Raw genomic sequence first — 11,865 nt, 5'->3', positions numbered from 1 at the left:
TTCCTGTCTGTTCATTCACCTTACCCAGTTTAACTTCAGCATTCTCAGTCAGCAACACGTTCTGTCCTTTGATGTCACGATGGATGACATGGTGTGTGTGGAGATGAGACAGACCCTACATAAGAGTACAGTGTCAAGAGGATCTATGTGTACTAAGACAGGCACTCAGATGTATGCATGCACCCTGTTTGTCTGCCTCTCTCTCTCACTCTCTCTCTCTCTCACACACACTCACACCCTCTCACACACACACATACACACACACACACACACACACACACACACACACACACACACACCATACACACACAACACACACAACACACACACACACACAGCATAATTATGGTCTAAGAAACACTAAGGGAGGTACAGTAGATGTAAGGCCAGCACTCACTCGAAGGACTTCTCTGCAGATGTAGGCAATCCAGTCCTCCTTCAGGCAATTCCCTTTGGTCTTCTTCACTAGATCTGTAACGGAGCCGGCTCCACAGTACTCCATCACAAGCTGTATGGCACAGGGTGGAGGTGCACACCACAGAGCAGACCAGATAAGGACAAACATCAAACTAAAACATAAGATATCCTTCGATGTGTTGTGATCACTGATGTCGTGTGATCATTTTGTCGATAAAAACAGCAAAAAATAATTTCTTAAAGACCATTTAGAGAAGACAGCTTGCATACATTACTTACAAGATAAAAACACATCTTGGAAAAAAAGTGCATACAACATTAACATGCATTGCATGAATACAACATTATGGAGTTTTGTATAATTACAGATGGCAAAAATCTTACTACAAATTAAGCAGCATACAGGGTTATTATAAATGTACATAATTTATGAGATCCACACGAATTTGGTCAAACAGTGTCTACCAGCCACAGTTTACCATGGAATGACCCTTATGTGAACTGCAAAAAAAAAGAAGAAAAAGAAAGAAAGATGCTCCTTTCTCAGACCAGCTTTCTCCTTTATAATGATCGGAGCTTATCTAGTAGGTTCAAATGCGTGCCAAAAAACCTCACTTAAAGGGCAGTACTTTATGACAAAGATAATCTACAATACAGACAACCCACAAGCCAATTCCTAATTCCCATCTTGCCTCATTTATGTCTATATCAGAACAAAGGAGATGCAGCTCCTCACCCACAGCTGGTCATCCTGACCTGCAGGACTGTTCTTCACAAATGCGCCGTAGTATGTGGCTATATTCCTGTGATGAGAATACATCTTCAGCATGCTTATTTCCAGTTTGATCTCATCCTCTTCCTCCTATGCAAACGTAAGACAACAAATGTACATACAGTTTATATGGATACTGATAATATTCTTATGGGATCATGTACATGGGGGGATTCGAAAATACAATGTGATTCTTATGTCTCATCAGTGGAATTCCCTAACCAGTGTTTAGACCTTTTAATAAAAAGAATTCTAGAAGTAAGTGATTGTCCCTTAAGATGGCAGACAAGCCTATTTCTGTACATTAGGTTGGTTTGTTGTGACACCTGTTGTGACATGCTTATTTTTTCTTAGCAGAAGTGAGGACGTTTGAAGTCTGTGCTCAGCTGTCATCAGTAGCCACAGACACCACCACACCTCATGCAACTTCCATCATAGCAAGAAAGCAGTGTGCAAACTTGCAAATTGACTTGTTTCTATCTATATGATCTTTCTGATTTATGCGTCACTTTTTGTGTAATATATTACTTAATCATAGTGTATGTCTTCTGAAAATAGCTCAACAATCCATAAAAGCTACAGAATTAGACACAACATGCACTCTTGGCAAGGACTAAAAGCTGAAGAATAGGCATACCGCCTTTGAAACTGATTTTCAAAGACCGATTCCTCAAGGATTTCTGTTCAAAGTCCCCCACTCTACCCCACTCTCCAGTGTGGGATACAGTCACCTGGCAATCATGGCTAGGAAAAAACAGCTCAGGCCCTTTTGAGAACTGGTTTCTATTAGTAAACTACTAACACAGAGCAAATTTCAGGCCGTGAACCTTTTGACCTGACAGGATGTATGATCTTTTCTATGGTTCATTGCATTAAGGAGAATGCCAATATGACTGATAATTTTAGAGAGAAAGAGACAGAAATCTCATGTTAATTTGACAATGTTTCTACCGCATTTCCCTTTGATTGCCAATAACACCCCATTTAACAAATTATTTTCTCCAGAGGTGTAAAAAAAAAAAGTAAAAGTTCTACTATTATTTCACCCACTCGATTTCACTAATTGATTTACTGGCTTGAGATAATTAGCAAATCCAGGTGGTTAGAAAGAAATATTTCTCATTGTTTTATTTTCTGTACCCAAGCTATCTCCTCTGAGCATTGGGTGAGACAGGACCCCTGTGGCTCCGTAGTAAACACACATAGGAGACTTGGAGGCCAAACCAGGAGTGTAAGTGCTTGAATAAAGACATACAGAGTGTGTGAGATGTGTAGGAATGTGCAGAGAGAATGTGCATTATTCTTAGTCACAGAATAATGGACAAGTTTGCATAGAATTAAATAACAGGACAAGAAGGACTTTACCATAAAACACAAGGCAGAGGAAATATACAGTGAATAGTGATTATACAGAAACAAGGTGCAGGACATGAAACAAAATCAAAATCCTCCATAGAAATTACAGTGGATTACACATTCTATGTAGTCCACTTCTTAGCTGTTGTAATGTAGCATACATGTTAATAAACACTCAAACACTATTAAGTCAGCTGTCATTAAAAATGACCAAACTATGGTTATATTTTTCCTTTCTGTCCTGTTGTATAATGCTGTGCTTATTTATACTTTTAGAACTTATCACTTCACTATATCTAGCCAAACTTTTCCTAAAGCTGACGTGCATGTGATAAATGTACTCATATACACCTTGTTATGCCAGTCTTCACAGTATACTACCAAAATAATTTTTAAACACTATTGCAAATAATTATTTAAACTAATTTATCTTAACTAAGAAAGAATCCACAATCAAATGTAGATTGAAAAAATCTATTTGTATATTTTTGCATTTTAGTATTTTAAATATGGCATGTTTAATGCTCATTACATCAAATTTAATTCAGCCATTTCATTCATAGAATTTACTACACGCCTTTCCATTACCTTACAGAAACCAATCTGTGTGGCATTATTGTAGCATGCAAAATGCAGATCTCCTATTTCCCTCATGATCATGATTTTGGGTTAAATGTACCCCAAAGAAAAAAATATTTTCAATGAAATGCTCTCCTGTGTGTGCAGAGTGCTACTGTAATAAAGCCAGTCTTTGTTCTTGCAGAGAGCCAGAGGGTGAGTCCAGACTACGTCTCCTCTCATCACTGAGTGGATTACTCTGGGGAAATAAGATGAATGAACTTTTCCTAAGCAAACATGACTTCCTCTAGTAGTGCTACAATTCTGAGAGGGAAGGAAGGATTGCATGAAGCTAGCGCTAGCTCATTTGCATGTCTTAAAATACACTGTCAGGTAGACGCAGCACTGACTGATTCAGTGCAACTATCCAGTGCTCTGAATTCTTGGGGTCAGAGGTAACAATCTGCTGTTGTCAGTCACATGTCACCTGCCTTGGCTCTTTAGGGCAGTGTGAGTCAGGATAGTGGGACCTCTCACCTCTGTCACATCCATGACCTTGATAGCAGCCAGCTGTCCTGTTTTCACATGTCGACCCTGCCAAAGCACAAGGACATCAGTCATGGGTGGAGTTAGAATAAGAAGTCCTGCAAACGAACATCTCTGGATATTTATGCAGTTTAATCTTTAAACTAATGCAGGCTTAATGTTGATCAAATCAAGTTTATTTCAGCTAAGTCCCAGTGAATTACACTACAGGCCTGCAATTTAAAAGGAAAATGAATCAAGTGTTTTTCTAATTTAAACAAAGCCCTTAGTTAAACTGTTTTGTGTTAAAAATGATCTGTGAATTAAAATAGAATATGATAAAGAAAAGGCACTATGTGACAAACTGTTAGAATGAAGAATGATGAGTATTTCTGTTCATATTTTTCATGGTCATTGATGCTGTAGTGATTTGATGAGGTAGTGAAATCATTCTACATCACATCATACCACCTGCACAGCAGATCACTTTATGGACATTTATAGGTTAAGATAAGATTTTCAGAAAATAAAAACTGCAGCACTGGAGGGACATTAAGGAGATCTGTCATTTGACATTTCTGCTAAACTCAAGGGAATATGGGTCCCAATCTCTGAGACCAGGCTGAGGTGCTAAGGTGAGTTGCAGCAAGAGGAAGTAACATTAAATCAATGCCTCAGTCTGAAGATAGGAAGCATTGTCATTTAAAAAAGAGAAGTATAAAGCAACGGAATGTTATGGAAAAACTGAAAATGCTGTAAGTGTCAGAACCTAGGGCAGGTCAAGAGAAGTACACCACCCTTAAGGTAATTACTAGTGAAATGTGTTGAGCAAAAATGGTACATAGAACTTTACAAGTCTCAGGGGGTTGGTCTCCATTGTTTATCTGAAAAGAGGCTCTTCTTGTCTATAGGGTTCATACACTATGACATGTATTTTTTTCTTTAGTTTTTTCCTAAGAAGCTGTAATGAGCTCACAAAATGCAAACTTCTCAACTTGTCAGTATTTAGAGTTCACAGAGCCTTCAAAATATTATTAAGTTATCAAATTGGAATTTCTTTTGATTGATTTGTCCCTGGTATGTATGTAAGGCAAACCAAAAATACACAGAGTTCAATAGTGAGTCATGCTGCTGAAATACAAAAGTGATGTAACAATCCTGCAAAGTTAAAGAGAAAAGGAAATAGATGGGTTTTTTTTTTACATAAAATAAAGCAATATCCCATTCTGTAATCAACAGTGCAATTCCACTCTTGCAATTGATAATAGCCTATGTCAGCACACCTTCAGCTTCATAATACTTTAACAATATTTTTGAAGACCTGCTATTATTCCACACTATTATTGAGACACATTAGTTTGTAAATTATTGTACATGTATTGTAGGAGTAATTTATTTCATTTATTTATTTCATTATTAATAATTTTAATAATCTTAATATGTTACATTTACATTTTAGGTATTTACAAAAGTGCTTTGTCATTTACCCATAGAATGTATCCTAACAAGTACAGCAGGTCAGAGTTCAAGATACTGTTGAACTAGAATACTTTTGAAATACAGGAATTAATACTGATACCTAGAAGAAGTGCAAAATAAGCACAAGATCTATATTGGACAATGATAAGTGCAATAACAATATCAAGCAATAAGTGCTATAGTGTTTAGTTACTCAACAGAAGTATGAAATTTCTGTAGGTGCAGGATCACTGGTCATTTAAATATTCCACAAATATTATAATAATCTTAATAAGCTTATAGTAAATAAGATCAAGTACTTTGTGCCATCTTCATGTTCAGATAAATTTGACATTCACCATTATTTAATGTGACATTTACATTTTCTCCATCTTCCCAAAGCTACCTTCGTATGGTTTATGAGCTGTACTTCTCAAGATGTGCAGGTCTGGATGTGAACAGGCTCTCTACATGACGTTTCCTTTTTAGTATTTGACCAACTACTTTCGCCCTATAGTGTGACTCACTGTGGTGATGAAAAGTGAATCTGCACTCATGCTTCTTTCAGTTTAATGTACATTTTTTGCTGTGTTGGATCGTTAACTGTCTGATTTTTGTCTGTAATCACAAATGAGTTTCCAGGTCCTTGTCATCTTGTCATGATCTGGCTATTTATTGATGTTTGCACTGTATTGTGTAGAAAACTCAGGGAGTGCTATGATAGCACTGTTCTATGCACTGGCTAATTTTTAGATACCATGGAAATCACCATTAGCAATGCTTAATTAAGACTGTTAGATTGCATTTTAATCCACCATTAGCTACTAAACTTTGTACCTGTTCACAATTAATTGCTGACCTCAATCACTTTCCTTGCACCTTGCTGATATGTGATGCATTTTTTTTTGTATTGATTTTTTGGTATTGATTGAATAATTCAGATTTTTTTTTTTGGAATATACCTGCACTGGACATTACTACTGTAAATCAGACTGAAGCCCTGCGCCCCATTTGTGTTTTCTGCTGACCAATCTATACAGTGGACATTATTTTTAATATGTAAACAAGTTGATGTTTAATTGTTAGTTAATTTCCGTATTATCACTTCATTTAAATTTGATTGTCATGTAACTATGTAAACATGTCCATCGCTAAGAACATGATGCACCATGATACCACTGCAATTTTACCAAGGCAGCTGTTTTGTTTTGTTTTTTTTGTTACTGGTTTCAAAACACTGAAACCACCACTACAACAAGTAAGACTCTTTTACATTCTTGGATTTGTCTCCATACTGCAGTAAAGGCACTGGCAAATAGAATCAGGTCATCCCAGCATGATAGCAACTGAATGATAATTTGCAAGAGAAGAGGCTATTATGCACAATAATGGGACAGGGACTGTGGCTCTTTTTTGGGCTAGCCCAGGGCCAGGAAACCGCTTTCCCAACAAACGCTTCCTGCTTCGACCTTCTCTAAGCAAGCAGGCCACACACACATTCCAGATGGCGTCAAACTAGCATGCTCCGTCAACAAAAAGGAAGCTAGAGAGGACCATGGTGATGAAAAAGGAAGAAACCTCAGATCAACCCAGTCAGTCTGATGATCTGATTTAAAAATCCAGAATATTCATACTTTTGATTACAGACCAGTGGAGGCACTGCAAAACAAAGTGACAAAACAATAATGCGAAGCAAAGCAGACAAAAACTTTCTTCTGTCATTGTAGCAACGGGATGCCTAGCAGAAGCTGTCTGGACAACTGTACCCTTGGAGGATATTTCTGTTGAAAGGGGATTTCCTTAGATTCCCCTAGTTGATATGATCCCCTCTTACCAGCATCATATTGTATTATGACACAGACAAAAACAGGAAGTAGTGTCTAATTGACCATCTGCAACCCCAGGAAAATTCCCAGCAGACTGGTCAGTCCTTGGGCCAGCTATTGACTCAAATATAGAAAAACGTTGCAAAAATGAAGAAAAAAAAAAGGTGAAAATAGCTCAAATCTGCTGGACCTCCACCACCCCTTTATGTATTTTTCATTTTGCACAGAGTGTAATACTGAACATGTCATGCTTGAACCTGTGAATTTCACCAGAAACATTATGCTTTACAAAGGGATAATCTGTTTTAGATGCAGTAAAGGCATGTGTCTGCTCTTACCATGTGATCTCTTCTATAATAATAACAAATATTATCAATAGAATTTTAAACATGGTTATTGCTCTGGTAATGGAGATGAGCATTTTCAGATACTTTTACTACTTCCTCTAATTCTTCCTCTAATTCTCACTTTTGTTTTAAAGAAAGATTCTTTCTGGAATCGGTCACTTGAAACCCGAACATGCTTGTTGTAATATGATAGCAATTCAAATATAAAATACAATATTATATATATATATATATATATATATATATATATATATATATATATATATATATAACTATAAATTGGGTACAACAACAAAGATCAATTCTGGATGCAGAGCTCCTCCTGTATCAGTGCCATTTCTCTTAATAAGGGAAATTAATTAATTATTAAAAAGATACATAATCTGGTAAATGTTTTTGCCTGTGAGGAATGATTTTAGTTCTCTTAATAATGTAACTGAATAGCTAGCTAATTAGCTAGTTATATGGGTAGACTGCATCAGAATTATTTTCACTAAAACATGGTAGTGGCTTTATTAAAAACAGTTTAGGTTAGCATTCTAACTGACTCATAATGTGGGATGTTTGTACAATGTTAATACTGATGGGTATTACTTACTGTAATTATAATTCGGTGTTCCAAATTGCTCAGGGGAAAAAACAAAACAATTCAGTACTTGCAAACACAAACTGTTATTAGCAAGTCAATAATGTTTATTAGCTAGCTAGATATATAACAATAAAGATTATATATAAACATAAAAATTATATTTTAGTGAAATTAGTCAAAGGGCCTGTATCAGAAATTTGAAGTAATATGTAAACATTCACATTATTCAGCATACAGCTGTTTAGCCCTGCCCACTTACATTGCAGTCCTCAGGCATGTTTTTGCTCTGCGTGTGTACAGGGCAGCCAATCAGAACACAGCTCATTTATCTCATAGCTGTCTTAAAGGTGCGGTAACAGAAACTGTTAATTCTAAGGGCTATAGAGAGTTTGGACCATAACATGTAAAAATGAATTAGAACTGTTTTGGAATATAAAGCTACAGAAATGTTGAAAAGTGGACAATGTAAAAATATAAAAGAAGAGAAATGTAGGATATAGGCCCTTTAACATAACGATTACTCAGACACTGTAGTCAAGCCCTGAGTGAAAGTATTATTATCTTATTTTCGCTAGTTTTTTTTGTTTGTTTGTTTGTTTGTTTGTTTTTTAATATGAGTAACCTCTCCAAGATTAAATGTGCATAACCAATAGACTTAATGTTGAATGTTTACTGTTTCCTGTGGCTGTAATTAACAATGGCAAGATTAACTTTCAAAATAGCATGACTCTTGAAAACAGGGCTTTTTTTTTTTTTTAAACAGAGAAGACAACTCATTCTGAGATTTCCAAGTGTTTCAGAGGTCATATGCATATGATGACAGGGGTATTTGGAGGGAGAGGGAATGCCTCTTGTCCAGAATTTCACTATGAGTAAATGTAATAATACTTTTTTAGAGAACTTTTAGCCAAGAGTCCTCCAGTGTACATAAAAGCGGTGCAGTTAAAGTGTGTACAGAAGTGACTTCTTGCTGCAAACCTTCAAAGACAGGTATGCTGCTATGGCAAGCCTACTGTATGGCAGGCCTACTGTATAATAATTATGTAATTTGGGGGCTAAACTATAGACAAGAAATGGCAGTGATAACACTTTAATTTATTACTCTGCAAGTTTAAAGAGATCATACATGTTTGCAAGAGACAGATAGAGACTACACTGAAACATTCCAGGTGGACAGCAATTCTGGCTAATGTACTTATGTATCAAAACCTGGAGAACATGCACACACACACACACACACACACACACACACACACACACACACACACACACACACACACACACACACACATGCATTTCCTGCATTTCCTTGCAGATACCCCCTATTTTCAAATCATATGTTCTTTATAGCTTAATTCAGGCAAAGGATACACAGAAATAAAGAACTGTATGCTTTAAGGGGAAGATATTCTATTGTTCATTCAACATGTTCAGTCAGTGAAAGGCTTTGGGAGAATACAGGAAAGAGAAATGACAAAGGGAAACTCCAGTCACATGGTCATATACACAGCATATGTGCTCAACTCAGCTGCAGCTAATTAATTGATGATACATGACTGGTTTAGAGAATGTGGATGTAAAATACAAGAATTATTCTAATTTAAACCCAATCAGTAAAAATATATGTTATACAGTGTTGTGTTCCCTGATGCAGTTTATTCAATATTGCAACATTCATCCATTAAAATTTCACAATAACTGAACAATCTTTTGTTTCTACAATCACTGCTCTGTCAACATGTCATAGTGACATCCTTTCTGGTAAGACAAATGCAACACACTGATGGTAAAACATGTGCTTGCAAAGAATCAAGTTCCTGAGAATTTCTTTTAAGCTGCATCAGTTTCACATGCTCCCTTTTTGAAGACACACCTAACTTATTTCTACTGTTGATGAGGAAGTCTGCTCCACCCAAAGCGTGCAAAAGATGCCTGTCTAAAAACCACTCTTATAAAACTTGAACAACTTACTTATGTATGACATATGAAAGCTGCTAGAGAAAAGGGAAGGTTGACATGGTAATTGTCTAAATTGGATTCAGGAATAACGCAATTCAGCATTATGTCTATTGTACACAGTGTTGCTTGAGGATGCTATGCAAGCTAGGTAATCATTGTCAAGCCTCAACATTGTTTAAAGGTCAGTGTGAGAGAAACATAGCACTACAGTTCTTGTAAAAGTTGCAAGACGGTACAACACATATAGCCCACAGTGGCAGTCTCATAAAGGCACATATTACAATGCTAACTTGTTGGTATTTTTGCAATTTTGGCTAGTAGGTTACTTGGTATATTTGGTACTGTAGTGTATATCTGTCAAAATGGCACTGACTTACAAAAAATATCTGGTATGACTTCATGCATAAAGGGATATACCCCATCCCACTTCCAAATTCTTCACTTGCCTGTCTACACAACATTGTGTGGGCTGCATTCCCTTGTTCCTAATATTGGCGAACTGTGTCCAAAAACACATTTTGTCTGAAGTATAAGTAAATATATCTGAATTCATTTACACATCCTTGCATGCTCTTGCATTATGTCTGTCATACACTATGTTGCCATGTATGTAAGTACAAAATGATTATTAACACATAATTCTTGACATACCCTTTTTTGAAACAATTCCTTTTTAAAACTACATTTTCAAACTTGAATTTAGGCAACCTGAAGAGCAGAACTTTAAGTTATATGTCTCAGTAGCCTACAAGGCAATTTGGCCTAACAGTTTTTCTTGTTTGTGGAGCATGTATCTGTCAGTCGACTGGCTGCACCTGTTTCAGGCATCATAAAAGCTGCTATTTGAGGTTTCAGACTAGTTCACAAGAAATATTGAAACAATTTCACAAACCTTATATACTTGACCATATGTTCCATTACCAACCACCTCAACAAGTTCAAATATCCCAGCAGGGTCCTGAAATAAAAAATGAACATAATTTTCATAAGTGTACATCAGAATAGATTGATCATATTTTATTGAACTGGGACTTTTAGGGGTCTAGGGTAATTCATGTGCCCAGGTAAATTACATGCAGTCTTATCTACAATTTTTCAGCAGCTCATTCATCATACTGACTGTGATAATAGCCTATAGTGACAGTCAATGTTAGTCTTCGCTACATTATAAGCATATATCCTATAATGAACTGTTTAGTGACTTCATAGAACACTTGACTGCAACATGTACTATCCAAAACATTATCATATAGCAGATAAGTACATTAAACTAGAACCTTCAACCATAGGCGTGTGACTATGACAGCTGACTTTCAGGGAGTTATTCAAGAGGACAAAACGTAGGAAAGTGTATTTTCGGGCTAGTTCTGTGCATATGAAAAAGATGGGAGTAATTACAGCGAATGCACAGAGAAATAACCGTTATTTGACAGACAAAGAGCGAATGGCTAGCACTCAAAACTTTATATGTACTAAATGGGTCGATATAAACAATGTCTTGCGGCCCAAGAAACCTCATTGATAACGTCCTAGGTACTAAAATAAGATCAAAGCTCAAAACATTTTAGCCCACGTAGGTTAGATTACGACAAACATCTTTTACCCGTAAAGAGGAGAGGTCAATGTTGTCGAGACTTCTTGCAATGCAGTCTTTTGCCATTTTAATGAGTCGGCCTGCCGATTACAAAACATATACTAACTTTTCAAAATAAAAAAGATAACGCCGTTAGTGTGCCTGTCCATTCGTTTCTAAGATTGTCGATAAACACTGGACACCTCTCATCTCGCGAAACCCGGAACACACTCAGGAAACCGAAACAGTGCCCCCTCCTCTCCCCAAGAAATTTAGTCCGTTTCCTCTAGTTGTCATCAAACTAGCCTTCTTTTAAGTTAAGTGACTTTAAATCTTAAAGTCTCAGTGCTCTTTATTCAAATTATGATTATATAATTTTAGGTTGCTAGTTATCAGTAAAGCAACTGAGTTGTCTGTGGTTTTCATTTGCACTTTCCTTTTTTTTTCCAACTATGAAACTTTAAATTATTGAAATAGTTAATCTG

The 11,865-nt window shown here is 36.4% G+C and overlaps 1 protein-coding gene across 10 annotated transcripts in view; it reads right to left on the bottom strand.

Moving 5' to 3' along the window:
- Nucleotides 1-11,610, bottom strand: part of si:zfos-2326c3.2 (mitogen-activated protein kinase kinase kinase kinase 4) — a 48,418-nt gene extending 36,808 nt beyond the window's left edge. For all 10 annotated transcript variants that reach the window (XR_014117453.1, XM_081698594.1, XM_081698596.1 and 7 more), the window contains exons 1-6: nucleotides 11,411-11,610; nucleotides 10,700-10,765; nucleotides 3,641-3,697; nucleotides 1,154-1,279; nucleotides 398-508; nucleotides 25-115 (exon numbers count right to left, since the gene is read on the bottom strand). Coding sequence is in view for 9 of the 10 variants with exons in the window: in XM_081698594.1 (XP_081554720.1) it covers nucleotides 25-115; nucleotides 398-508; nucleotides 1,154-1,279; nucleotides 3,641-3,697; nucleotides 10,700-10,765; nucleotides 11,411-11,467 (508 nt within the window). In the remaining variant the exon portion in view is untranslated. The remainder of the gene's footprint in view (nucleotides 1-24; nucleotides 116-397; nucleotides 509-1,153; nucleotides 1,280-3,640; nucleotides 3,698-10,699; nucleotides 10,766-11,410) is intronic.
- Nucleotides 11,611-11,865: the final 255 nt, after the last annotated feature.

This window comes from Electrophorus electricus, chromosome 16, assembly GCF_041902795.1.
Source record: "Electrophorus electricus isolate QZ-2024a chromosome 16, ASM4190279v1, whole genome shotgun sequence".
Lineage (NCBI taxonomy): Eukaryota > Metazoa > Chordata > Actinopteri > Gymnotiformes > Gymnotidae > Electrophorus > Electrophorus electricus.
This window is presented reverse-complemented; position numbering and strand designations above follow the sequence as displayed.